The sequence below is a fragment of the Nannobrachium achirus genome, assembly GCF_963921795.1.
Source record: "Nannobrachium achirus genome assembly, chromosome: 22".
Lineage (NCBI taxonomy): Eukaryota > Metazoa > Chordata > Actinopteri > Myctophiformes > Myctophidae > Nannobrachium > Nannobrachium achirus.
Genome location: NC_137829.1, coordinates 22,100,142 through 22,127,953, shown reverse-complemented (window position 1 = coordinate 22,127,953; position 27,812 = coordinate 22,100,142). Strand labels below are relative to the sequence as shown.

General features: G+C 42.7%; 2 protein-coding genes across 2 annotated transcripts; both read right to left on the bottom strand.

Moving 5' to 3' along the window:
* Nucleotides 1–77: 77 nt before the first annotated feature.
* On the bottom strand, nt 78–21,632 carry dnajb2 (DnaJ heat shock protein family (Hsp40) member B2). The gene is made up of 11 exons (XM_080753062.1): nt 21,250–21,632; nt 17,891–17,980; nt 16,316–16,425; nt 15,587–15,640; nt 14,696–14,821; nt 14,401–14,511; nt 14,139–14,268; nt 11,812–11,882; nt 10,879–11,190; nt 3,149–3,222; nt 78–331 (listed from the first exon to the last, which is right to left on the bottom strand). The coding sequence occupies exons 2-10, from the start codon at nt 17,953–17,955 to the stop codon at nt 3,194–3,196; spliced, it is 1,008 nt and encodes a 335-aa protein (XP_080609188.1). The 5' UTR covers nt 17,956–17,980; nt 21,250–21,632; the 3' UTR covers nt 78–331; nt 3,149–3,193.
* Nucleotides 21,633–23,506: 1,874 nt separating this feature from the next.
* On the bottom strand, nt 23,507–27,347 carry LOC308308378 (tubulin alpha chain). Its single transcript, XM_080753801.1, has 4 exons — nt 27,313–27,347; nt 24,976–25,198; nt 24,599–24,747; nt 23,507–24,490 (listed from the first exon to the last, which is right to left on the bottom strand). The coding sequence occupies exons 1-4, from the start codon at nt 27,313–27,315 to the stop codon at nt 23,513–23,515; spliced, it is 1,353 nt and encodes a 450-aa protein (XP_080609927.1). The 5' UTR covers nt 27,316–27,347; the 3' UTR covers nt 23,507–23,512.
* Between the last annotated feature and the right edge of the window lie 465 nt (nt 27,348–27,812).

Sequence of the window (27,812 nt, the reverse complement as noted above, 5' to 3'; positions counted from 1 at the left end):
CCGTGATTGTGAATGTGTGTGAGCAGGCGTGTTTTCCCCAGGACACAATAATTTAAACATCACCTTTTAATGCAGAGATGATTTGAACTGTTCATTTTACCATATTCAAAATACAAAGATTCCAGTCTTTCTTTACAGTATCATCTCAGACATACTGTACACACCACTTCACATACTACAAATACTCAGAGAGCACACGTCTGGTATCTGTCATTCATTTTGCTTTGCGTTTTCAAATAAAACTTTGAAAAAGAAGAAAGTGTCTTTCAGCAGGTAGAGAAGCCCGGTGGGCAGAGAGAGACAAGTGCGTTATGGGAGTTTGACCTTTAACCTGTAGGAGAAGGACAGATTTAAACGTCAACATTTCGTCATAACACCTGTATACCACGAGTACACTACAAACAAGCACTGGCCAGATTCACCTGGTGGCTTTCTTACATCAATGGACAAACACTTTGTTGGCTGATTGCTCATGAACCAATATGGGTTCATTTACTAAGTGCCAACTACAGTTGTGGAAGTAATAGACAGTATGTGCTACTGTCAACATGCCTTTTCCTTTACTATAAGTCACAGTAAAGGAAAAATTTGTTGATGTAATTTACTTTTTGGGCCAGGACAGGTCAGGAACCAATTTTGTCTCACTTGTTTTTCCAAGTTTAGGACATTCATTCGTTTAGAAATCTTGACTTTACAGTCCCAAGATAACTATTTTAATGGTTGTAATGTCTATAACTGCTAATAATTTAGGGAAAAGCCACAAAAAAAAAATATATATATATATATATATGTCACGGTTTGTTAGAGAAACAGGACGGTCGAGAAACGGAGCACTCGTCGTGCAGCACGGGGCGGAACGGAGCCGCTCGATTGTCCACGACATTGCAAGCGGCGCGCAGGCCAGCGGACCTTGGTCCTGCTCTTCGCCCCCGAGCACCGCAGGTGCGAGTGGCCGCGAAGAGCGGGCCAGGGCCGCGCGGCCGGCGGAGCGCCGCGCGAGTTACGAAGCCGTGGTGAATGCAATCGTTATATTTATGCCCAGGCCGTAAGGCCTGGGCAAGCCCACGATAAACGCCCTGTCCAAGTGACTACAATGGAGCTAATGGCTAGGCTAGGCTAGGCTAGGCTAGGCTAGTAAATAAAGAAAGAGTCGCAAACGAGTGACGTCAGCGCCTTCACTAGTGAATGGCTGTCGCATTATAACTCTATGGGCTGTCGTCGCCACCTGGTGGTGATTGGTGTGTGGTGAACGACAAAACAAGCGCTCTTACATAGAACGTCCTGAGTTACCCAAACATCCGGTAACATATATATATATATATATATATATATTTTAATAGGTTTAATAAGTGGTGGTGATGTGGGGTGTGGTGGGGGCATCAATCACCAAAGTGAGGGTGTGGTCATGATGCTAGTAGTAGACCCAGCGAATTGTGGGCTGGCAGTCTATGGCTAGCCTTGTGGGTAACCGGTCTGTTCGCCCTCCCGGCCGTTCGCCTAATTTTTTTCCGCTGACCTCACGCTCAATGCGCTGACCGCTCAGTGGGGCGGTTTTGGTAGCCTATACTTGTATTTGTTTTACTGAGGATAAGATGAGAAATAATTTTACTAGAGTATTTCCAATTTCCAATACTTTTACTTCTACTCCACTAAATTTCGGATCCAAATATTTTACTTTTACTCCACTACAATTATTTGAAAATGTAAGTTTTAACCGATTTACAGAGGTTACGTTTAGGAATACCAGGCAGTGAGGCAGAGACCGTGTACCGTTCCGCCGGATAGACGCCTGAGGCGAAAGGCCGAGAGGGCGAACAGACTGGTATTCGTCTTTCGTAGCCAGATATATTCCACTATCTCCGAAAGCTATAAAGAAAGCTGTCATCTGTTGACCAGCAAAGCCAAGCTGGTAAGTTAGGCGTTGCTGGTCAGTCCAAAAGAACACTTCAAAGCACGATAAAAGATGACTATACATTAAACATGTGATGGTGAGGTGGACTAATGCTCAAACTCTCAGCACTGGGTTTCCATGTTCAAGTCCCAGACCTACTGTAGTTGAATGCAAAATTGCTGTGAATATGTTAATGTTAATATATACAGTAAACAAACTTCAAAAGTACAGAACAGTAAAGTTACATGGTGCAACATACAAAATAACACTTCAAGAGTACTAAGACGTCAATGAGAGTGTAGTGGTGAAATGACCAGAATCTCAGCACAGACGTTCCGTGTTAAAGTCCCAGTCATTCTATTGTTCAATGCGAGAGTATTTCAACTTAACTATCTAAGGAAGACTTCAACAGTGCTAAGAGACACATGTTGAGATTAACTGAGTTAAGTGAGTTGAGATAACTGAGTGGAGTACTTCAACAGTATTAAGACAGTGATGGTGTAGTGGTTTGTTGATCAGGCTCTCAGCACAGACTTTCCATGTTCAAGTCAAAGTTTTTCAACTAACTTACAAACGAAGGCTAAGCAACAAAAGAACACTTTGAAAGTACTAAGAGACAAGTACTGTGAGTGCCTGAGAGCTGTTCTAGTGGTCTAATGATCTGACTTTCAGCACAGAGGTTCCATGTTCAAATCCTTGTCCTCCTATAGTTCAAAATTGGAATAATTTGGAATTTTCAAGGCTAAAATACAAAAGAACAACTCAGTGTGAACACGAAGGCTGGTAAACCAGCATAAAGACCCTTTCCCACTGGGCGCGATAACGATAAAGATAACGATAAAAAACATTGTTTTCAATTGAAGTGGATGGCCGTCATAATTGATGTGAACGCCGACATCGTTATCGTAATCTTTATCGCGTCCGGTGGGAATGAAGCAGAAGTCCAGTTAAGACCAGCTAAAAGCATGAGATGTTTTTGCTGGGGGGGTTTTCAGCAGGGAACAGTCTGGCTGGCAAGTCAAACCCATCTACAGTATTACACTCTTTATAATCTATGTGGTCTACAATCTCGTGCAAGTGGTCTGTGCGTAGGACAGTATCGCTCGCTGAAAATAACTTTGATTTATTTTCAACAAGCGACGCTGTCTGTTTTACTATTTATCAGGCTAAAAGTGGGCGGGAGGGGGGGGGAATTACACTCAGACATGACAAAAGGTGCAAGTTTATTGATGCTGCAGCGTCAGTCTCTGTCTTTACCTCAGGGTTGGGGGGTGGGGCACAGAGCAGCATGAGCCAATCAGATTAGCCCGTAAAGGCCTGGAAGTCTGAGTCTGAAACAGGAAGCAGGAAGTGTGAGAAAGACAAAAAAGACAGACACAACATTAGAAGAAGAAAGATCAGTAATCAACTTAAATTACAAAGGCATGGTATTCTGTGAGTGCCTATACTGTCACCTAGCTATTCATTTGTCACCTGTGGAATGTGTCACATTTTAAACCGTAGAACATAACGAGTGCAAAGGGGGTTACATGACATTTTTGCCAAAAATGTATTATATGCATGTATTATATGCATTATATATTTTTTATTAAATAATTACAATCAATAATACGTTTGTTTTTGCTTTACTGTGCAATTCTGAAAATGTCACTCTAAGCCCTCGACACAACCTTTATGGGCCAGCGCCCCCTATCCAATATCCAGGTCCCTTACCGCCCCTAACACCCAATGAAAATTTGATTATTACATTATTATTAGCCTGCTTCCCAGGGAGATTAAAAAAGAAAGCCTGTTAAGATTATAAGTAGAATTGTACTTGGATGTCAGGTTACCATGTACAGTATGTTACCTGGTACCATGTTATCATGGTAACATGTTACAACAATATGAGCATAACATGGTAACATGTTACCAGGGCCTGATATCCCTGGGCTGTCACAGTGCTGTGACATCATCAGTATCGTGGTCAGTATCATGGTGTCATTATCATGGTCAGTATTGGTCATTATCATGGTCAGTATCGTGTCAGTATCATGGTCAGTATCGTGGTCAGCATCATAGTCAGCATCATGTCAGTATCATGGTCAGCATCATGTCAGTATCATGCAACCCCCAAGAGCACCCCCGACCCCCCGTACTACTGTCCTGCCAAATTTTCTTCAACAACAGTACAATATTTCACTGCACAAACAACAAGGATAGGTGACAAACTGTGACATTAAAGCTAAATTATGATATTATAACACCAAACAAAATGGGGAAAAAATACAGAATAATGTTGTGGATTGCTGACACTTGTTTGATAAAAGTTTCTGACACTCGACTTTTAGCTGAACTTTTATTTAATTTTGTTCCCTTTTGACATTTTTTGAGGAAAACATATGAAAAATAAAACAAGAACAAGCCAGTCTGATGTAGTACAATTATAACACACCCCTTTCTCTTACTCGCTCTCCCGGGTCTCCCCACATTCACAAATTACATTTTGTGGAGGAGAAATGACAAAACCACTTTAAAAAGCAGATAAGTTGTTAAATTGTCATAAAATGATTTGAAATATCTGAATACTTTACACACACTTGGGGTGTACTTTATTTCTGCCAAAAGCGATGACAGGAAGCAAAGCAATTCATGCATTTTAAAACTACACGAAGCACATGAAATGTATGAAACCATTTTAAATTAATTTAGCAGTATCTGAACAAAATAATATACAGGGAAATGTTCATCTGGATTTGTTTATATAGTAGCAAAAAATCAAATAAAAAAAAGGATAATAGGCAACATGCTAAAAGTAAAACTACTGTGTATAACAATATAAGGAACCGTAGGTTATGAATACAAACATACTGCAGAATGTTGGCGTACATACTGAATAGCATGAGACTTTCCTTGTGACGTTATTTCAGCCTTAAGTCTAATTTATGCTCTGTCATGTAATGGTGTTGTGCACAGAGAGCGGCAGAGAATAGCAGACCTACAAGCAGACCTACTGTACAAGCGTTGCAAGCTTGTAGGTTGGCTATTCTCAGTGCGCGACACCGGCGCACAACGAAGTATGAATGGGGCTCTATGCTATACATTAGTAAACAATATACTCTTTTGCACTATAGTTACGAGGAGCGTTTTATTACAGTTAGCCTTCACCACACTGAACATGGTCTTGAGTTGAATCCAGTCTCATCAGAGCTTCAATTGGCACTATTCACTTCACCCTCTCTTGTAAAATGCATTCCAAATGAAATCATAAACGCTCCATATATCATCTAGTTCTAGTCCCATTGAAAACATTCAGTCAGACGGACAGTTGCTAAAGTTCCATATCGTGCGAGTGTGTGTGTGTGTGAGTTGCAGTATAGCAGACGGTATAGGTTCTCTCCAGCAGTGCCATGGAAACCCTTACTAAACACCAGAGTCACCACAAGAGTCACTGCTTTACTGCTTCACTACAATATGAGGGAATCTAGTCTTCAACAACTCTGCCTGCCACATTCTTCTGTATCTTATTTCTGTGCCAGACAGCTCTTGGATTGAAATAAATATATTCATTGAGCATAAAATATATTTTAGCATAAATAATCGGTTAAGCATGTTTTGGCGTCAAGGCACTGTTTCAATTCATTCATTCCCTGTAAGAATGAAAAGATTATAATGAATGAATGATCTGACGAATACTGTGGATATTACAGGGGATGAAACAGCAAGCCCCTGGAGTGGTGAGAGCGCAAAATACATCCCAGAGCTCGAGCACAAAGCAGTAGCAGCATAGCAGATCAGCAAGCGGCTTAAAAAAGAATGAGCAGTAAGCAGGGTGGTTTAATTAGCCGCCCCAATCAGATGAAGTCTGCAGGTGATTGATCACCTCATCAGGAGTTGGCACTGCTCTGAGTTGTCTACCTGAACTAAAGGTGGTTGCACATTGGTGCGTTTTTTTGAAAAGATCGACCCTGGTCCAAAAAATAATAATATGGGCAAAATAACCGGCGGCAGTGTGCAAACGTGATTGACATAACGTGAGGTTGATTTGATTAATAACGTGCTCCAACATTTTCTCCGATATTCGGCCGAAAAAACGCAGCAGTGTGCAAGAACCTTAACTCTGCAGGCTTAACGTCATTCATCAAAGGTACATGGTGGCTGAATGTGGATAAATATTATATTTTAAGCACCGCATTTATTTAATTTTTTAGTTAAGGCATGTGATTTGTGTTACTGTTTGGCCGAACTGTGCCCAAACGTTTTTCTCATGTAAAGCCACTGTGCCCTTAGCAGGCTATCAATGCACCGGTTTGCTGGCCGCTAGTTTGTTGTGCTATGTAACCAGATAATGTGTGCATGGGGGCACAAGTTCTTAACACCACTAGCGAGATGAGAACACAGGGAGATTGGTTCAAACCAGTCATTTGGGGTGTGAGCAGCACTTGCATTTGGGGAGCAGCACAGCCTCTAGGGGCAGCTAGGATTATTTTTAGACTTTTGCCTCACAATCATACACAGACTGACAAAATTACTAGGAGAGCCTATGGCTAAGATGTTTGAAAGGGCATCACCCCAAATATTAGCACCTTTTTTTTTTACATAAAGGTCCCTTTTTTGTGTATGATGCAGATTATATATGACAAATGAGCTATGGTTCCAATAACACACACTCGCAGGTAATCTGATCCAGGCATTTAAACCGACTGCCTGTAACTGGATAACAACATTAAAACATTTAACAGTTTAATTTGTACCAAAGCAGCCAGCAGAATGCGGAATTACTTCCTTATCTCTCTAGATTCTCAGCTGGTCTAAAGTTTCAACCACAAGCCGGCTTCTGTTTCTTTCAGTCAACCTCCATTCCCTTCGTCAACACCTGACACATTCCTCCTAAATACTGACATGGGGTTACTTGTGCAATTCCTCCACTGATGGTTAACCGCTTTTAACCTGGCATCCCTATTTTGGGCACGTCATTGTAGCAAAAACTATAAATGTTTTTTACAAAATATTCAAAACATATAAAAAATGTAAACATTTTCAAAACAGCGAAAATAGGTGATTGACAAGCCCACAGCGCGTCTTGAATGCAACGACTTGTGAGCTATTTTAGCCATTTGTCGCACAACAAAGTAAATAGGGCTTAAGTGGTTAAGTTAAGAAAGTCAAGTGATTCATATAAAATGGCTCCATCAAAAGACCAATAATAGCCAATGGAAGTGCTCCGCCATTTGGTAATTGATTGGACAATGGATTTGTCACTGCTGGCATAATTGTGACCGTAGGTCGCATTCAGTATGAAAACCTGCAGACCATGTGCGTCTGTCCGTCACGCCTCATGTCACACTCCAGATCCCTGATGCCATCAATATTCGTGTCACACTCCAGATCCCTAATGTCATCAATATTATGCCTTCTTGGTGACATCACCATCAACAAGTGCGACCTGATATAAATAACAGGGCACACTCTGCTGGCACACCAGAAGGCCATACATGGCCACGAGTCAGACATCTATGATATAAGACGTTAGTCATCTCAATATTTGGGAAAATATGGCCACATTTGGTCAAACTTAAACAACCAACCTGAGACCGCAGTCTCATAGGTCTATGACGTCAGACATCTATGATGTCAGATGTCAGTCATCTCCATATTAGGGAAAATAATATGGCCACATTTTGTCCAACTTAAACAACCAACCAGGTCTGTTCATTCTTTTGGTCAAAGCTGATCCCATGCCAAAGCGCCAGCGCTTGCCCAGCAGTCTGCCCGCTCTGCCGCCCGTCACCCAAGCGGATGCGTGCACACGCCCATGTGCGCGACCTCGCCCTTAGGGCGTCTTACTAGCGCATAATTACGTAATTTAGACATGCTTTTCTTTAATTTATTATTTAAAAATTATGTCTTTTTTTTGGCATTTTTATTGCTTTAGTAGGTGGTTATGTGGCCTTTTATGGTGGCTTTTTGCTGCCGACAGCAAAAAGAATGGTAGTGGCGATGTCATTCGATTAATATAAACGCACTTCAACAATACTCGATGGAATGTACAGAATATTGACGTTTTAAACTAGCAGCTGTAGAGGTGAAATTAATCAAGATTGATCACTGCATGCCGTGCATGGCATATTTCTCGCCTAAAAATGTATCAATCCATTATAGACAAAGCTGACATAGATCTCCTCGCCGGCAGTTACCTCTCTCCTGGCACCACTGCTGGCTTTCTCAGTATTGAGCAGTGCAGCTGACACTGGTGAATCGGCAAATATATTAATAGGTCTGCGTTTAAGAAAAAATACAACTTCATGATGGATATTAGGTAACAATAGGTTTATAATATACCGCTTTTGTTAGTCAGGGGAGCAGGAGGGTCGCTGGTGGTAGTTGGGTGTGGATGTCTCTGTGGCTGATGGCCTCTGAGAAACCATCAGCTCTGATGAGCAGCTCTGCAGTTGTGCAGAGAGTACAGAGGCGATTGGATTTGGACAGCTGATAAAAAGCGGTCCACATCATAAGCGCATTTCTCAAAAAGTCAATCTGTTCTGAACTTTAAAAGAAAAGCCAATGGCTGGCTGGTATGCTGTCGCCACTAGGTGATTTCCCATAGGGTTTAATGTAAAAAGGCGGTGCCTATGTTATTTTTGAGCAGTGCTCCTGGAAGGAGCCAAGCTCCAACATCTAGCTTTGTCTGGCCTACATCTGGCCCTACATCTTGGCACAAAGTGCTCAAAGTTTGTTGTATGCTGAGGGTCACATTGCCCAAGCTGCGTGCATGGGACGCATAGCACCGCTCACTTCACACTACCGTACGTGTGAGGGCAAATAGAGAGGGAGAGAGACAGGATTTGGATTCAAATCCGTATCCCTTTAAGTCACAAGGAACATGTAGTTGGTGCACTCTGGTTAAGACAACAGACATCCAAGAAATGCTTTAAAAGGCACTAACAAAATATTTTTGATAACTTTGGTTATTTTGTTCTTTGTCATACATTAGATCATAATGCTCTGGTTAGGATAAAAAAATACTGCTTTGATTCAACCATTCTAGCCAACAAAGTGCAACTCTAACCTATTGCCTATTATTAAGCCTTGGGGCCTGTTCAGCCTGTGTGCTTCCTTCTCCTTTAGGACACCAATAGCAGTTAATCAGTAAGCACACAATGGTTTAGAACAACAAAATAATTTGCGTAATGTCATTTGTATTCTGTTTGTGATTGTTTAATACCGTGAGTTCAGTTGAAGCTACACTGGAGTTGGGGTAGCTTTGCTATTACGTCATTCTAACACATTCTCTATAATAGAGAGAACAAGGCTCGAGTCTGTGCAGGAAAATTCCATAACCAGGTCTCAACTGACTCCAAAAGACTTGTGCACACACACAAAAAGCAGAGAAGATACATGAGGATAGGCACAGACACAGACAGAGATACACAGCTAGGTATGCACACATACAGAATCTCTATCGGGTATTCCTTGTCCAATTCTTGATTTTACACGATTAAAGCTGAAATCCAGGATGTATTTTAACCATTCTCTATGGTAGAGTACGTTAATACATTATAACTACCACATCTGTGGTCAGAGGTGGTCTCCATACTCTTTTGACCTGGGTGTTGTTGGGTATGACATCTACAGACTACAGTACTGGTTGACAATGGCAATACAGGTATTTAACGTGGACAGCACACCAGAAGTGGTGCTTTCCCTGTATCCAAGCTATTTCAGCCAGAGATGTGCTTTACTTTACAGTAGCTCTTCTGCCGAGGTTTTTCAGTGTTTTTACCTTAGTTTCGAGGTTCCACCGTCCAAATGTAATCAGATTACTTCCGGGAACGGCAGACGATTCGTCTTTTCTTTCACCCGGTCAAGAAAGATTATAACCGCGGCCATCCGTGCTTTTGTTATGGTCCGTAGAAAAGGGCTTATTTTGACCAAAACGCGATTTGGAGATAGATTCCGAGATAAATCAATTTTCCTGAAAATCATTCCATTGCATCAGTGCCGGGTCCCGTAGACCGCAGGCTACGGTTTACTATAGGAAAGTGGAGTTAGGCAGTCAACTCATGGATTTGATAACCCGACTTTAGTTGTGTTAGGCAGTAAATGTGTTAATTGCTGGATTATGCTGGGTCCGTTACTTGGCTTTGGCTACGGTGATGTCACCAGCATGACACTAGCTATCGTTGCAATTACTTCTATCTGCCGGGAGAGGGACACAATGTACAGAAAAGGTATGGATTATGTATTTAAGCCAAAGAAATTAATATTTTCTTGTTTAGGCAAATATACATTCATAGATAATGTTACATCTTAGCTTAGCATTTGGGAATTTAGGCGTATGTGGGAATATGTGGATTTGGTATTTTAACACAATCTCAATTCTCTATCTGCACATCTCATTCTCTTAAAAAATTAAAGCACTGTCATTGATCAATGAAGGCACTGCCCCAAACACAAAATGTAGTATAAAACGCACAGCAGAATGCATCACACACACACAAACGCTTGCACCCACGCACCCACACGCACACGCACACACACGCACACGCACACACGCACGCACGCATGCACGCACGCACGCACGCACGCACACACACATCACACATTCCATCAGCACACAATGCATCCACACTTCTTTTTCTTCTTCACAACATTGTCATTGTTCTTTACAGCAGGCTCCCCATCCTCACTGTGGTGGTTTGCTGAATTAGCAGCTTTGGGGGTCAGGTCTGGATCAGGGGGGCTGATGCCTGGCTGCTCCCCAGATAAGACACCTGGTCCCCTTGGTTGGCCTGAACCCGTCACCCCATCCCTCCCCCGACTAGCTCCACAACCCCCTCCTCCTATAGTTCCCTCCTCATTTTTGTGCTCACCACCACCTCTCTCCTCTTTTTCAACCAGTTTGCCATCAACCGTGCTGAAGTGTTTAACACTCTTAGTAACCCCGCCACCATCCCTACGCTCCTCCCTGGTCACATTGATAGTGACGTTAACCCCGCCCCCGGCACCTGAGATGGTCGTGGCGCCAGCAGCTCTCTGCTGGGCCTCCAGTTCCGACAGGCTGCACGCCAGCGCCATCTGGAGGTCTTCGTCGAGGTCCTCGTCCACCTCGCCTCCTCCGCTGTAGTGGAAGTACGGGGCGGAGCTACACGAGCGCTGCGGCGGGGCCGTGGGGTGCGGGTTGAGGCGGGACCTCTCGGGGTGCTCGGCGGGGGGCCTAGTGGTGGGTTGGAGGCGTGGCTTGAGGGACGACTGGCGGGGCGAGGGCCGCTGCTCCCGTCGGCTCAGCTCCAGCGCGAGGGCCATCTCATCCTCCACGCCTGCGGACAGACGCATCCATTAGGGATGGGACGATAAGCGATATTATCGGTTTATCGTGATAAGAAACACTCACGATAATCGTATCGTGGAGGTTACATTTAACGTGATATCGTCCTCCGTCATGCACTGGGATCAATTCACCTTTTATTTGCCAAGCAGCATATCCGGGAACCATTTAAACCCTCAATAATTGGTAAAACGTACTTACAGTATAATGTACGTACTTGATACAGTATTTTTTTCCACTCTCTACCAAATCTCGACACGTTGTGAGCTTTTAGATCTACTATTTTTTGACAAATGTTCCGCCCCAGAATAATGGACGTTGAGGATATTTTGATTATCGCGATAATATCGTAAATCGAGATTTCTTTGGTCACAATAATCGTGATATTTCATTTTCATTCGTCCCATCCCATCCCTAGCGTACAGATGTACCCGGTATCCATGAGCACACTAACACACATAGATTGAAACAGGCACACGTCTATCCAAATGTTTAAAAACAGATCAGTGTGGCAGCAATGATTAAATGCTTAAAGATGTTAGATATAGCATTGGAGGTTATAGTGCCTAAAACTAATTTAGCAGTAGAGGATCTTGGCTGTAGGTGTGGTTACCATTGATAAGGACTGTTTTCAGCACCCCGTCCTCCTCCACCTCTGTTCTCTCTTGCCCATTCTCCTTGATCCTGCAGACCATACCCACAAACACACACACACACACACACACACACACACGCACGCACGCACGCACGCACGCACGCACGCACGCACGCACGCACGCACGCGCACACACACACACACACACACACACACACACACACACACACAGACACGTATTATGCATCTGAAGAAAAACATCACTCTGTCTTTCAATACACTGCTGCCCTTACACTTCTATCGCCAAGCTACAACACATTGGTTGGTGAGTCATGAATCTGGGCTTAATCCTTTCTAAGACTCCTGCATAGTTTATTACAATTTTTTCAAACTGATTCGAACATTTAGCTTTCTTTTCTCCTTCATTATATCGGTTAAAACAACGGTAATTGCTGAGCTAGGAGTCGGGATCTGCATCGAACCCAAGGATCTTCTGGGCGTCGGTCAGGCTCTACTTCCCAGGACAGTGAACTGTCTTTTCCGTTGTGTAGGTCACTGGGTTGCAGTGTTAGCACTACACCATGATTTACAGTTACAATTGATACACATGTACGAACTGGAACAAGTCACACTGGGCATGGACAAAATGACTCAAACATCGAGTTGCAGTCTTATGTCACAGACATCTACTCCTGCATGTCTGTGATAAGACTGCAACTCAACATTTGTGGCATATGAGTGAGTGGCATAGCACACTGTCTATTTAATTGTTTGCAGCACATTCAGGCATGTAATAGTAGTAGTTTTGTTGGATTATTATTTCTTTGTGTTTATTTTGCCACAGGTGTACTATACTAGATGTGTCATAACTACTTATACTGTGTGTATATATATATATATATATATATATTTTTTTTTTCTTTTTTTTTGGTCTGGATAATTAATTGATTCTAATTGGATCTCAAATTACTCACCGGAAGTAAACACAGTAAAACTTTCAGTGAACTTGGTTTCATTAGCCAACTTACTCATGACACCCTATTCATGACACCTACTACTGTATACCAGTAAGACTCCCTAATCGGGAGATAAGCGACCGTTGGTCGCTTATCTCCACAAATAGGCCAAAAGTTTGTTTTACCATACATACGGGCAGTTGACAGTTTGCCATGGTTACTCATTGAAGTTGAATCTCCATATATGGAGATAACCTACGCATCACACTAAGTCTGACCTCACCAGCCCATATTTGGTCATGAGCAACTTATGTCTCCATATATGGAGATATGATGACATCACACAGTCCTCAGCCGATGATGTGGCGTGATGTCATACAATACACAAACGAGCCCTACAGTATAAAGGGGCAATTCTTGCCAGGAAAGAAGCATTTCTTCGACTCAGACCTTATCGCCAGGGTTGGCTTATAGCAGCTGTCGGTAGGACCATATATGGATTCTGTTAGTGTGGATCTCCTAACAGGGCATCATCTGGGATACAATCCCTTTTATGCCCATATATGGAGATCCCTAACAGAATCCCTTTCATGCCCATATATGGAGATCCCTAACAGAATCCCTTTTATGCCCATATATGGAGATCCCTAACAGCATCCCTTTTATGCCCATATATGGAGATCACTAACAGCTAACAGAATCCCTTTTATGCCCATATATGGAGATCCCTAACAGAATCCCTTTTATGCCCATATATGGAGATCCCTAACAGAATCCCTTTTATGCCCATATATTATGGAGAAATCCCTGCTCTGAGTATCTGACATCAGTGTGATGTCACCTGTTTATGCCCATATATGGAGATCCCTGCTCTGCGTATCTGGTTGCTATGGTAAACAGTTGGTTGCTAGGGTAAAAAAAACATGGTTGCTATGGTAAATAGTTGGTTGCTAGGGTAAACAGTTGGTTGCTAGGGTAAAACCATGGTTGCTAAGGTGGTTGCTAACGTACACTAACAAACCAGCAACAACAGACTGTTGCCACAGCAACGTACACAAAGGTTTGTGTACACATGTGGTGTGATGTCATACTGATGCGGAGATATGAGCAGGGCAAAGGTGTGACGTGTGACGTGTGACCGACGGACGGACGGACGGACGGACGGACGGATGGACGGCCGGTGGAGGTTTTGATAGTAAACTGCTCCCTGACGGTCGCAATAAACACATATGTTGAGCAAAGATCCTTTTTATGCTAATCTCCCATTTTAGCACCAAGTAATGTAAAAAGAGAGAGAGGAAGACAAAAAGAAAGAAGAATAATTAGTAAAAGATATGCAACTTGGCCCAGATCAGCTCATTTGGCAAAGGACGAAAATGCATACTGTACTTTTTGGTGGTGGTGCGTTTGCCATTGATGATGCGAGTGGAGGTAGAGACGGATTTGAAGTTGCCCATCCCTCCTCCCATGCTGTCCATCCCATCCATTCCCCCCAAGGAAGAGAAGGAGGTGAAGTCCACTGGAGGAGAGACGAGGAGGATTAGATTGATACATGTTCCGCTGGGAACAGTTTTGTGGGTCTAGGCTTGCCTTGAGTGAGTCATCACTAACCAACTAGACAGCAATAGAGTAATGGGAGAACTCGGTTTACCTCCTGCTGAGGGGAAGGAGAAGAATCGACTGGGGCCAAGACGAGAGGGGCCAGCGTTGCCATGAAACCCATGCCCATGGATGCCTCCGCCTCCGAAGGTAGAAAAATCATCTGAAGGATAGATTGACATCATCATCATCATCATCATCATCATAAAGGCTCGAAAATGGCTGATTGAAATGAAAGCCTTGAGTATGTATGTACATGTAGTCTGTAATGTGTATTTGTGCTGGAATACAGTAGAATCTTTACGCATTCCCTGGAGTACACCCCTCACAAAACAACACTTACTTACCGAAGAAGTTGGCGAATGGATCCTGATCACCGAAAAACTCTCTGAACACCTCGTCTGGACTGCGGAATGTGAAGGTGAACCCTGGGAAATCTTTTGAGAAATCTGTAGGAGAGGATCTAGACGAGCCTATGAGGATGTGGTTTTGGGAAAAGGAAGAGAAAGGGAAGGGAGTTCAAAGAGATGGAGAAGAGAAGACAAATAGACAGATTACTTCCGTGTCATAGATACTATGGTGTCACGACCCTGGGTCGTGTCTTGCTATTATTCTTATTATTACTATTAGTCTTCTTCTTGTGTTCTATGAATAGAGACATGTGTTTCTTTTATTATAGATCAGTCGGTGGAGGTTGCCATGGAAACGGGGCATGGGGATCTGGCCAGGGAGGGGCAACGGATCCTGGCAACGCCAAACGACACTGATTACCTGATTGGGAACAGTATAAAAGCCTCAGTCTGAGCCTGGCTCTGGGAGAGAGCACACACGTAGCCGTGGAGGGGGAACAGCGCACCCCTGCTCTCTCCATGCCGACTCTTGTTGGTATTATGTTTAGTTAGCTCCCTTAGCAAAGGAATTTGTTTTGGTTTGTGTTGAGTTAATTTTAGTTCCTTGAATTAAGCACCTCAAGTAACATTTGGGAATAGGTAATAATGTATTCAACATTCTAAGATCTACCTTATCATATGACATCTCATGTACATATATCTATGATAACATTTTGATACTCTTGTAAATGGCAGGACCATCTTGCTTTTAAAACTGGTGTTTTTTTTTTGTAAACTGGTGTCCTGCCCAATGATATGTTACGGGCTGTGCCGACGACAATGGTTCGTAACATATGGTGCCGCATGTTCTACTGTGCATTGTTGAACGTGAACATTTGCTCTTTTTACCTCTGTGTCTCATTCGGTCACTGCCATAGTTGTCGTATTCCTCCCGCTTACTCTCTGCAGGACGGTAAAAGTAATGGCACTTAAAAACATACAGTGATCACACATAATATTGTATATAGGCACATCACACCAGGCACACACACACGCGAAATATTGTTAAATATACAGTGTGTTGCAATATTTAAAGCAATGACTCATATGTAAAGTTCTCCTGTGAGAGACCTGACATCAGAACACAGTACGAGACTCATGACTCACGGGAATATACACTATAGTGTAGTGATGGGGTTTCATTAGCTTTTTAAACCTTTCAACCTTTTGAAAATCATGATGCTTTTCCTGTCAATGTCAATGTAACCACTTTCAAACTGGCATCCCTATTTTTGGCATGTCAATTCTCCAAAATAGCAAGTATAGCAGATCTACAAGCTTGCAAGTCACAACCAGACATTATTGTCACTCCCTCTTGTGTTCCATAGCTTTACCCCCAGGAACCTTAGCGTTCCTGTTCTTGGTATGTCATAATAAGCAAACATATAAACAAAATATATAGGCAAAGGCAATCCTTCTGCAAAAATAACAGCTCTACAAGCTCACAACATGTCTTGTTTCGAAGTGTTGTGAGCTTGTGGATTGGCCATAAGAGATTTGGTGTAGAGGGAAAACAAGAGGGGACCAAGTACAGAAGTATTGGGTTCAAGTGGTTAAGCACACAGTGTTGTGACTTACTATCAGAAAGAACTTCATAGGCCTCGGCCAGTTCTTTAAACTTTTTCTCTGCTTCATCCTTGTTGTCTGGGTTCTTGTCTGGATGCCATTTCAGTGCTTGCTTCCTGTATCTGAAATACATATTGTATATAGGTTGAGTATACAACATATGGACGTTTCTTGACATTATACAGAATTATTATCTCAGAGCAAAACAAAGGTTATTCTTAAAGGTGATACACCATGAAATTGCACTTTTCCTATTTTAAAACCTTTTTTTGGGGTCCCACTAGCACCTTCTATCCTCACAAAGTCCCATTTCTGACTGTTGTGTCTTTCTCTGGTTTTGGGAAGGCGGAGGTTAAAAGCATCCCACGGGTTCTCAAAACAGGCTGTCCAGATTTGCTGCCGTCGTTGACGTCTGAATCTTTTCGGTTTAGGCCAAAGGTGGTACTGCAGCTGAACATGCTCTGAGAGCCATTCAAAAATGAGAGAGGCTCTCTATTCAGGAGTGGTAATTTAGCCTCAAACCTTTTGAAAAACGTTTTTGGGACATAAACAATATGACATAAATACTTTTTAAATTCATGGTGTATCACCTTTAAGTGACATACTGTGTGATCCATGATCTGATCAAATCCTTTAGTCCAACATACCAGTACAGCCCATGACCATCTCAATCCGTCCTAAAAGAAAAACTAAATTACCCCCCAAACCTCTACAATCTAAAAGGCTGTCATATGTTAATGGTTTTTAGATTATATTAATTTAACTTTAAATCATATTTACCATTTGAGTGCTATACCTGCATTCCTTCCTGCATACATGTACGTATGTACTCAAATGTGTTATGTTTATAATGTAACAGTGAAACTAGTGAAGCCTTGAGTCCATCATTTTCCATAATGCAATGTGCTTTATCAGTGACCTATGGAGTGGTGCATATCAGATAAGATACTGTGTAAATGTATATTAGGCTAATTTAAAAGTTGATATGGCATTGACAGGGATTGTTTTATGTAAGTCGTATTTTCATTATAACCTCAGAGTACACCAGAATGAAACAGTACAGTACAGCTGTAAAACTAAAAAATAAACTACATTTTGTAACTGAAAACTATTGTTATGAAAGCAAGGACCGTATCTATCAATCTATTATGGGATTAGTAATAGTAAAAGCAATATTAAAAGTTAGTATTAGCACTAATATCACAGGTAAGCCAGTGCTATTACTACTACTAATACTAACTAGTCTTGGCCTCCAGGCCTGGAATTAAGAATCACTGGGCAACTCCATTAGATCAAATAAAAATAGAATCTGCACACTGGATCATGCTCCAAATGTTCTAAATGTACCACCATACAGACATGACGTTTCGAGCCTAAGTGTCTCTTCCTTGCACACGTATTTGACTACTCACTGTCTGAGGAAGAGCAGCTTAGGCTCGAAACATCACGTCTGTATGGTGGAGAAGACTCTATTTTCATTAGATTTTGACTTCTGCACTGGCTGCACCTGGCATTCAGACAGCGGATGTGCATGCTTTTTCTGGGGTTTTGCAACTCCATTAGATCCACACAGTAACAGTAACTCACGCTTTCTTGATGTCTTCCTGAGAGGCTGTTTTGGACACTCCCAGGGTGGCATAGTAATCGACCATGTCGCCTCCTCAGGCCTCACCACACCTATAGCAGGAACAACAGCAAAAAGCAGCATATACATACATAAGACCTCTTGAGTGATTTCCATTTTAAATGCAAAGCACATTCCTATACAGCCCCTAAAATGTTGGCTACTGTAATTTTCTGTTTCTGTTTCATTTTACATGACCTTTTAAAAGAAATAAACACACCTTGCCTTGCCCTGCCCTGCCTACCTTGCCTGTTACATAATTTCATTACATTTTGTGTATGATGAAAAAAATATATGAATGAATGCATTAAAATGTAATGCATTTAATGATTACCGGTAAATGCATATTGACCGAATTCACGTTACAACTTCCTGGCGCTGACGTCACGGTAGCAGGGGAAAAACTACTAATATCCCATAGAGTTAACAGAAATCGCAAATTTAATCAATTTCCGAATAGTAATGTATAAAATATGGCTAGCATGATCAAGAACACAAGATAGTAAAAGGCATAATTTACTTTACCGTTCGAAATAATGATTTGTTGGCTTTAAGTCCAGCTATTTCTATGTTATTTTCGGTTATTTTACCCTCCAAAGCTGACGTCAGCACCAGGAAGTTGCTGAGAAATTCGCTGAGTGCGCATGCGTAGGCGGGCTGTGAATTGGGTCTATTGGCAGGGGAATATGAGCGTTTTCTAATAATAATGAAGGTGATTTCTATTTTAATTAGACTGCCTGGAGTAGCATGCTGTCTCTTTATAGCCTGACACTTCAGTCCGCACATCACCCCCCCCTGCTGGTGGGTGGTTTGTAGTGTGGACTGAAGCTGCACACATTTTAATCTATTTCGAAGGCGCCCGAAGAGCGGGCGCATTGAATGGGCCAATCAGGGTTGTATGCTTGGGGCACGTGTGTGGCTGCTCCGGTCCCAGCCCCCTCCAAACAGAGCTCTTGAGCTCACGTAAGACTCACTCGTGGACTCTGATTGGTGTCCTCTGCCCACGTGAGAGTCTAGTGGACTCTGATTGGTCCGTGAAAACTGTCATGGCGGAGTCAGACTTGACTCGTATTATTTTAATAAACTATGAAATAGTGCCGTTTCTTCACGTTTTAATACCATTTTGCACTAACGTAAACATGCAGACATATAATATGTTATGAGAAATAACGTATTTTTGCAATGTCACGCCACGTCGCCGTCGCGCGCGTGTGTGTGTGTGTATGTGTGTGTGTGTGTGTGTGTGTGTGTGTGTGTGTGTGTGTGTGTGTGACGTCAATAGGCTTTAGCCCCCCCCCGCCGAAATGGATTGTCTGCCCGGAATGTCAGACTCTCTCCCCCCACGTAGTGTGGTGTTGAGATGTCGGACGCTAGCAGTCAGGCAAGTCTCTTTACTATTTACTGCTGCCATCTTTGTTAAAGGGATATTTCACTTTCAAACATGTTTGCGGCCATTTTGACGTTGTCCTCTGCTCTGGCCTTTGTGAGAGCACCCCTATATATATACAAAATAAACTGTCCAGCATCAGCATAATATGACAGTTTAGGTGGATTATACTCACAATCACAGCACACATTTTGGCAAGTAGACACAGCTGAATGTAATAACATTGGTATATTATTTAGTCTATGTTTACTTTCAGCTATAAAATTGTCTGGTGTGTAAAGGGTGAAATAGGTGTTATGGTGCAACTTGTGTACAAATTGCACTATATATAAAAATGTTTTCCAACTCAATTTTTCTTTATTTATTTATATTTTAAAGAGGACCATAAGTCTTGTTTTCACTTACATCCGGGAGGGGGGAGAGGGGGGGCAGCCTGGTAGCTGTTCCTCAGACAGTGATTAGTGAAATACGACATGACTATGACTTAAGACTCAAATATGTGTTTCCACTCCCTTGACTTCCATTATAAAATTATAGTTCGATATGTATTCATATATATTTCAAAAAGTATAAAACTTATGTGACCTGTGGCCTACTGGCAATGTGCGCTCAAGAAATTAGCTGATTGATCCAACTGTTTGCGAGATTAGCTCCATGACACACAGACAGACAGACCCTCTTATAGGCAACTAGCCTATTGCAGAGCCTTTCCCTTTTTGGGATGTTGAGTCAGAGTAGAGTTCTAAAATCTTCCTTTGTGTGTCCGAAATACATTTATTTTTAACTCAAAAAGTGGATGCCGCACAACAGACTTATGACATATTTTGCTGTCAGCACAGATTATCTATACCTGCGCAGTTACTATACTATTACATGTTTATTTTCATTTTATTTATTGTTTTGTTTTCATTGAAGGGAATTTGAGCAGTTAGAGGCCGAGTCCCACATTTAAATCTTGAACAAAAAGAATATAATAATTTGTATATAAAAAAAAAAGTAATTGTAATTATTTATTTTTTATTAATTACCATCCAGAAAGGGTTCTGGCCATGCAAATGGGCCAATAGTTCCGTTTAGATGGCTACATAGCTGTTACCCCCATGCCAATGTCGTAAGTGGAGTGGACTGTGACAAGACGGGGGGAGCCAGGGGGAGTTCCAAACCAACCTAAAGTAAACTGGACTATCTGTCTATCCCGGTATTCCCCTGTGAGGAACCGAAGGCTGGACACCCGGTGGGGGGACATGGCTTTATGTTATTTACAGCTTCAACAGACTGTCATGGCATCTGATCTGACAGCTGCTGCCAGGAAGGACCACCACCACAAACACACACACACACACACACACACACACACACACACACACACACACACACACACACACACACTCACACACACACATTTCAAAGTGTTGGGATGTCAGTTTATTATAGCACGGCTGGTTTCTCTAATTGGAGGAGTTGTAAAAAAAGTAAAAACAACATCAAATTCAGAACTTGTGACAAGGTGGGAAAATATGACCAAATATGGTTAGGTTGCTGCTTCCCTAACAAAACAAACGTGTAGTCTGTAGTAGGCCTACTACTGGAGCCCACAATTCTCAACACAGTGGTCCAATCGTTCTCAAAGTGTGGTCCATGGACCCTTGGGGTTCCAAAATGGTCCCTTGTCGGCCTGTAACTCTGAGAGTTTCTTGTTTGTTTGTTTTAAAATATATACAATAGTTTTTTTTTTTTAATAATATAAAAATACAAATACAATCTTTTGAAATGTAGGAAAAGAAAATGGGAATTTTACTCGAGTTGTGACCCATAATAAACATTGCTGCGTGACCCACAAATGGTTCGTGGCCCACTGTTTGGGAAACAGTGCTCTAGAGTTATGTTAGCCCTTAATTGTTTCAACGACTGAAGCTGTTTGGAGTTTGGACCTACCGTCTGTCTGTAGGCCTAAGGCGCGCGTCTGTAGGCTGGCTATAGTGGCTACCTTCTGGATGGAGCAGGCCAGGGTTGGTGTGCGGTAGGTAGGTAGGTAGCCGGTATGTAGGCTCAGAAGGAGAGCTGGTCGTAGAAGCAGAGCCTCCTCCTCGGGAAAGCGTTTCTCCTTCTCTCTTCGTGACAGTCGCAGACAGCCAGACAGCACACAGCCAGCCAAGCCCCCCTGGCTGCGATCCCCACCTCGCGACAAAACGGTACTATACTACTAGTTCCACTATAGTGGTACTGTTACAGCAGGCTATTTAACGTTACAATGTCCCATACGAATACGATCATAAGTTGACAGTGAAGTCCTCTACCCTGGCCAGCTCCCCTCTCGTCTCTTCTCGTGGGCTAAGCTGCACGCACTACGTCATGATCAGCTGAGAACGCGCGGCGGCACGGCGAGGGTTGTTTGGAAAAAATAGAAGCACCCAGAAAATCATGGCCAGTGTTTTGGGAGCGTCACCGTCACCCCGACCCTCCCTGCTTGTGCTGTAGTCGATAGTGTGTGTGTGTGTGTGTGTGTGTGTGTGTGTGTGTGTGTGTGTGTGTGTGTGTGTGTGCATGCGTGCGTGCGTGCGTGCGTGCGTGCGTGCGTGCGTGCTGCTGTGGCGACTCCGTCCGATAGTAGTAGTCAGGACGGTGCCGCTGTCGTAGATCATCTGTTCTTGGTGGCAAAGCGACCGTGCGACAGGCGGCTGCGGCAAATCAGCCTGTTGCATGCTTTGTGTGTGTTGATCGATCAACACACAACTCTACTGCTTTTGCTATTTTTATGCCATTTTATGCACTTTGAGATTTGTACAAATTTAAGGTGCGTTACAAATAAAATGTATAATTATTATTATTATTACGCATCTGAGTGGGACACGTGGTTTATTGGCGTGGGATAGGCTACAGTTGGGACTTGGGACGTAGGCCTACAGTAGCCCATTACGCCATAAATATTAAACTAGCCTATATCACAAATAGACCTATATATCACGAATGATCAATTCATTAAATGCCTGCCTTATTCATTTTCAATTTCAAAATACACTAGAAAGAGTAGGCATAAGGCTAACTATGCCCAAGTTTTCTTGATTTATTAGGCTAATTTGTAACGTCTTTTCATGTAGGCTTATAGGCCTGTATAGCCTAATATAATTACTTTTAAGCCCTTTGAGTTTACCAAGCTCATATTTAAATTACTGAAATACTTTGCTATTTAGGTAGGACTATTCAACCAAGAGAGTGGTGTGAAACCTGAAACTTACCTCTTAAGTCTTCCAGATTGTCTTCAGCCTATATTATTCGGTTTTGCACCTGTTTGAAACTATGATGAGTCAGTCTAATTTTGCTGCTGCTGCCAGTAAAAGGGAGCTAATATAATAACGTGACAAAATGGTGGTGCGTGACTGGTGAACTAAATGTTTCCAGAATAAATCCAAGTTTATGGTGTGACAATCTCTCTCAATGGTCTTTGCTCCCATCTAGTGGTTGAGAAAAGAAGTTTCGTTATGTTTGCAAAAGAATTCCAGCAAGTTGCATGAAAGACTAAATTGAAATTCGACAATACAATTACAATATAGAAGTGAATCCACAGGTTTTAACTACAGCTAGCTGCCCTCATCTTCTCATCTTAAAATATACATTTAAAGTATTATGCAAAAAGTGTAGTGACAGCAAGAGCCCTTTACCTTAAATGCCTTAGCCTTTAGAATAACAGAAAGCTTGAACATTGTTCCTTGTTTGTGTGAAATATCAGTCCAGAGCCACCACACTGCTGTCATTAGCTGCCATGCTACAAGAGACATGGAAACTACTCATGTGCCCCAATTAATAGACCTACCTTAAAATAGTTACCGGTATATTTTATTTTCTATTCTGGAAACTAAATGCATTTGTGCAAATCAGATTACTCCACATTACCGCAAATGAGTAATGGTTAAATGCATGAGATGGTATAAACTATTGGATTGATATTTTCTACCCCTGTATTAGCATTTTAATTTATATTTAGCCCACCTTGTGGTTGATTTGGTCTTAGCATTACAAATGTTCAACTCAACTATCCTACACCCCCCCCCCCCCCCCCCCCCACACACACACACACACACGCACACACACAAGAATAGTCATGAAGTCGTTACATTGGCGTGAGAATATTTTTATTAATACTGCCATGTTACTGCCGCATTACCCTCATGATAACTTAGGAATTTGATGGCAAAGCCCTTTAATATTCTTCTCCTTCTTCTTCATCGTCTCCTACACTGTCAGTGCCCACCTCTTCATAATCCTTCTCCAGGGCAGCCATGTCTTCTCTGGCCTCAGAGAACTCTCCCTCCTCCATGCCCTCTCCAACATACCAGTGGACGAAGGCCCTCTTGGCGTACATGAGGTCAAACTTGTGGTCAAGACGAGCCCAGGCCTCAGCGATGGCTGTGGTGTTGCTCAGCATGCACACAGCCCTCTGGACCTTGGCCAGGTCTCCTCCAGGAACCACTGTGGGAGGCTGGTAGTTGATGCCCACCTTGAAGCCTGTGGGGCACCAGTCTACAAACTGGATGGTGCGTTTGGTCTTGATTGCTGCGATGGCAGAGTTTACGTCTTTGGGCACCACATCACCACGATACAGCAAACAGCAGGCCATGTATTTACCATGACGAGGATCACACTTTACCATCTGATTGGCTGGTTCAAAGCAGGCATTGGTGATGTCTGCAACTGACAGCTGTTCGTGATAGGCCTTTTCGGCAGAGATGACTGGGGCGTAGGTGGCCAGGGGGAAGTGGATACGAGGATATGGCACCAAGTTGGTCTGGAACTCTGTCAGGTCAACATTCAGGGCTCCATCGAAGCGAAGGGAGGCAGTGATTGAGGAGACAATCTGGCCAATGAGCCTGTTGAGGTTGGTGTAGCTTGGCCTCTCAATGTCCAGGTTCCTTTTGCAGATGTCGTAGATTGCCTCATTGTCAACCATGAAGGCACAGTCGGAGTGCTCCAGGGTGGTGTGGGTGGTCAGGATGGCGTTGTAGGGCTCGACTACAGCCGTGGACACCTGGGGAGCTGGGTAGACGGCAAACTCAAGTTTGGATTTCTTGCCATAATCGACAGAGAGCCTCTCCATCAGCAGGGAAGTGAAACCAGAGCCAGTGCCACCGCCAAAGCTATGGAAGATGAGAAACCCCTGGAGGCCAGTACACTGATCAGCCTGAAGAGAGACATTTTGAAAAATACAAGTCAGTTAAAAAGCTGAAGGTATACCCTAGCTACACAAGCTAAGTAGTTTGCTAAGGAAAACAAAGTCAAAGGCTCTCACTAGTTTACGTGTTCTGTCCAGGACCAGGTCGATGATCTCCTTGCCGATGGTGTAGTGTCCGCGGGCGTAGTTGTTGGCTGCATCTTCCTTTCCTGTGATCAGCTGCTCAGGGTGGAACAGCTGGCGGTATGTTCCGGTACGCACCTCATCTGTGAAGTTTTAAATGAACAGTTTACAATCAATAGTACATTGTTTTTAGTTCTTAGGGAAAGTTGCTTGCTCATTTACTAGGCGTAATTGTATTTTATATATATTATTATTAATTACACAGTAATTGAAATAATTTGACCATTTCATGGTTACATTCTGGGCTTTTGAAATCAAGTGGCTACAAAGGCAATGCTAAAAGGTTAATTTCAAGAGTTACTGATACTGACCGATGACAGTGGGTTCCAGGTCGACAAAGATGGCTCTGGGGACGTGCTTTCCTGCTCCCGTCTCACTGAAGAAGGTGTTGAAGGAGTCGTCTCCTCCACCAATAGTTTTATCACTGGGCATCTGGCCATCTGGTTGGATGCCATGCTCCAAACAGTACAGCTCCCAGCAGGCGTTGCCCATCTGGACTCCTGCTTGGCCGACATGCATAGAAATACACTCACGCTGCAGAGGAAGGAAGGTAGGGGTAAATCATGAATCAAAAACATGTAGGCGACTGCAGTTTAATAAATCTGACTGTAATGAAATTATTATTAATTGTAGTTGTCATGTCATAATAATTCTTGGGGATAAAATATACACACATGAGAAAACTTGAGCATCATCATGAGTGTGCGCCTCATTAATAATTTAAGTTCCCCATCTAAAAGATCGACTGAGTGCAAAACAGATGGATTTACTTCAAGATATAGGCCTGGCTACTGTATATTGATTGGACATATACTGCCCAACCACCATTGTTGTTATGATGACTCTGCACTAAAGGAAACAGCTTTAGCCACTAAAGAGAAGCTGACTCACTGCACTGCCAATAATTTCCCAATTTTTAAAGATCAACTAAGTGCAAAACAGATGGATTTACTTAAGGATATAGGCCTGGCTAGTACTGTATATTGATTTGACATATACTGTCCAACCACCATTGTTGTTATGGTGACTCTGCAGTCTGCTCTAAAGGAAACAGCTTAGCCACTAAAGAGATGCTGACTCACTGCCATTATATATGTAAATTGGCAAAGCAAGAGCTTAAATTACAGTGGCAAGCACGTACAGTACACAGGCACTCAGGCCTCACAAAAGTCTGCAGGCCAAAGTGGAAAGCAGCTTATGCAGTCCCACCACACAGCGCATGAGGGAGGCAGGCCATGTGGCTGGGAGGAAAAGCAGTCGTGAAAATCCACCCTGCCAATTTCTTCAGCACCGGCTTTATGCCTTTTGGAAAGAGGTGGAACTAAAAGACAGCACACAGTAAAACCCTGTGTAAAAACCCCAGTGTTAATTCATCCATGTGCAACTGCCTAGAGTGAACGAATGTGACCAAATGGACCCTTTTACACTCAGGATTCTACTGTGCATGTCGCAGGGAGTGTGGCCGAAGGAGGCTGCCCAAGGTTGAGGGGGGATGGAGAATGCCCCCACCCCCCTGCATTCTCCATCCTAGTGTCCCTCCCACTCCGCCCTTGTCTCCTCCCACCATCCTGTCCAGCTGCATAGGGCGGTGCATTGGTCAGAGATGTCTCCCTCCCACCTCCCTCTCCTTCTTCTGCCTTTCTCTCTCCTCCTCTCCCCCTCCCCTCTCTGTCAAACTAAACCCCTCAACAGCTGCAAAATGGCTGCTGAATAACTCAATACTGGCCAGCCCATAAGACCACTCCTTGTCCTTTCTTCTGTTCTTTCTGTCCACCCCCCACTCACTGCCACGATTACCACAATCTTTCCATCTCAAGGTATATTTGATAACAACACGCAACTTTATGATACTTGTTCATCATTTCCCCCCTCTCTAGGTATTTCTGCTTCCCTCCTGCCTTTTGAGTTGACAACCTGTCACATTATGAAACAAGTGTGACAACATTGACATTCCTGCTTCGGCAAGTGTGTGGCTGCTGTGCTGTCTGACCTACATTGTTAAACAGAACTTTTCAGCCTTATTTTAGCCTCCAATAACAGCATCCTATTTCCACAATAGCAAAACAGAACCAGCACACACTAAACTAAAAAATATATAATAGTCAAAAGTCTCTTGGAATAGTAGGCTAACTTGGAATTAATGGAATGGAATGTTAAAGGCAAAAGACAAATCAAATAAAACGTTGCAGTCGCAAAAATAACAGACCCACATATAAGGCATCATCATAACAAGCCCTGTGAACCGAAGTGATTTCTGATTTAAGACATTTTAATATTTTTCGCATGATGACATGCCCAATAAATACATGGAAAGCTTTCGTTTTATAGAAGTGGATTCCAGGGACATTGTGGGTTCCTTTATGGGGGTCTAAATTGACCCATACAAGTCTTTAACTCTAACAGCAAACAAACGAACGGGTCCATTTGGTTCCATTTGTATAGGCTACTGTCAGAGTTAAGGGGAAACCTTAATGTAAAGGTTTGAGAAACTACTGTTATAGATGATCATCCGACCTAAAGGATAGGCTCTACATTTTGTTTAAAACATCTAAAATGACATAAAGAAACACAACAGATAAAGAAAGAATATTATGGGATGTCCCGAGGCTATACATCAGCAATGCAGTCGCTGTCTGCCTGTGACTCACCATTTTGTTGATTTTGTTGTTCGCCCTTCGGATGAAGTTGAGGATTCAGAGAGAAGGTAGACAATGCGGCGGAGAGGGACAGCGCACACATTTATACACGTCCGGTGCACGGGCGCGCGCACGCACGCACGGCGGGCTCAGTGCCAGCCAGTGGTGGTGTGTAATTTAAGTACATTTACTTATTACTGTAGTCTACTCAAGAAGTACAATTTTGAGTAGGCTAATTCCAATTTCCAATACTTTTACTTACTCCAGTACATCTGATCTCGGATCCAAAGATTTACTTTTTTTCCCCCTCCACTACAATTATCTGAAAGTCAAGGTTTATGTTTAGTATTATTACAAAACATACATTAACCGCTTCAGCATAGGCCTACATTTCGGCCATTTCAAAATGTTTTATTTTTTATTTTTCTCCAAAATATTTATACATAATATTATTTATGTTTTTTTCTGTTTTAGATTTGTTTTTTTAAACCACTGCTGCCAGCAAATCATAA

Bases quoted from the DNA above. Each gene is read 5' to 3' on its own strand.
- dnajb2 (XM_080753062.1), bottom strand. From the start codon at position 17,955: ATGGTCGATTACTATGCCACCCTGGGAGTGTCCAAAACAGCCTCTCAG. The intron at 14,822-15,586 runs GTAAAAAGAGCA...ACATCCTCATAG, and splicing joins TGACCGAATGAGACACAGAG to GCTCGTCTAGATCCTCTCCT. The intron at 11,883-14,138 runs GTACAGTATGCA...TATGGTCTGCAG, and splicing joins AAACGCACCACCACCAAAAA to GATCAAGGAGAATGGGCAAG.
- LOC308308378 (XM_080753801.1), bottom strand. The intron at 24,748-24,975 runs GTCAGTATCAGT...AAAACTTCACAG, and splicing joins CCTGGAACCCACTGTCATCG to ATGAGGTGCGTACCGGAACA. The intron at 24,491-24,598 runs GTGAGAGCCTTT...GTCTCTCTTCAG, and splicing joins TGGACAGAACACGTAAACTA to GCTGATCAGTGTACTGGCCT.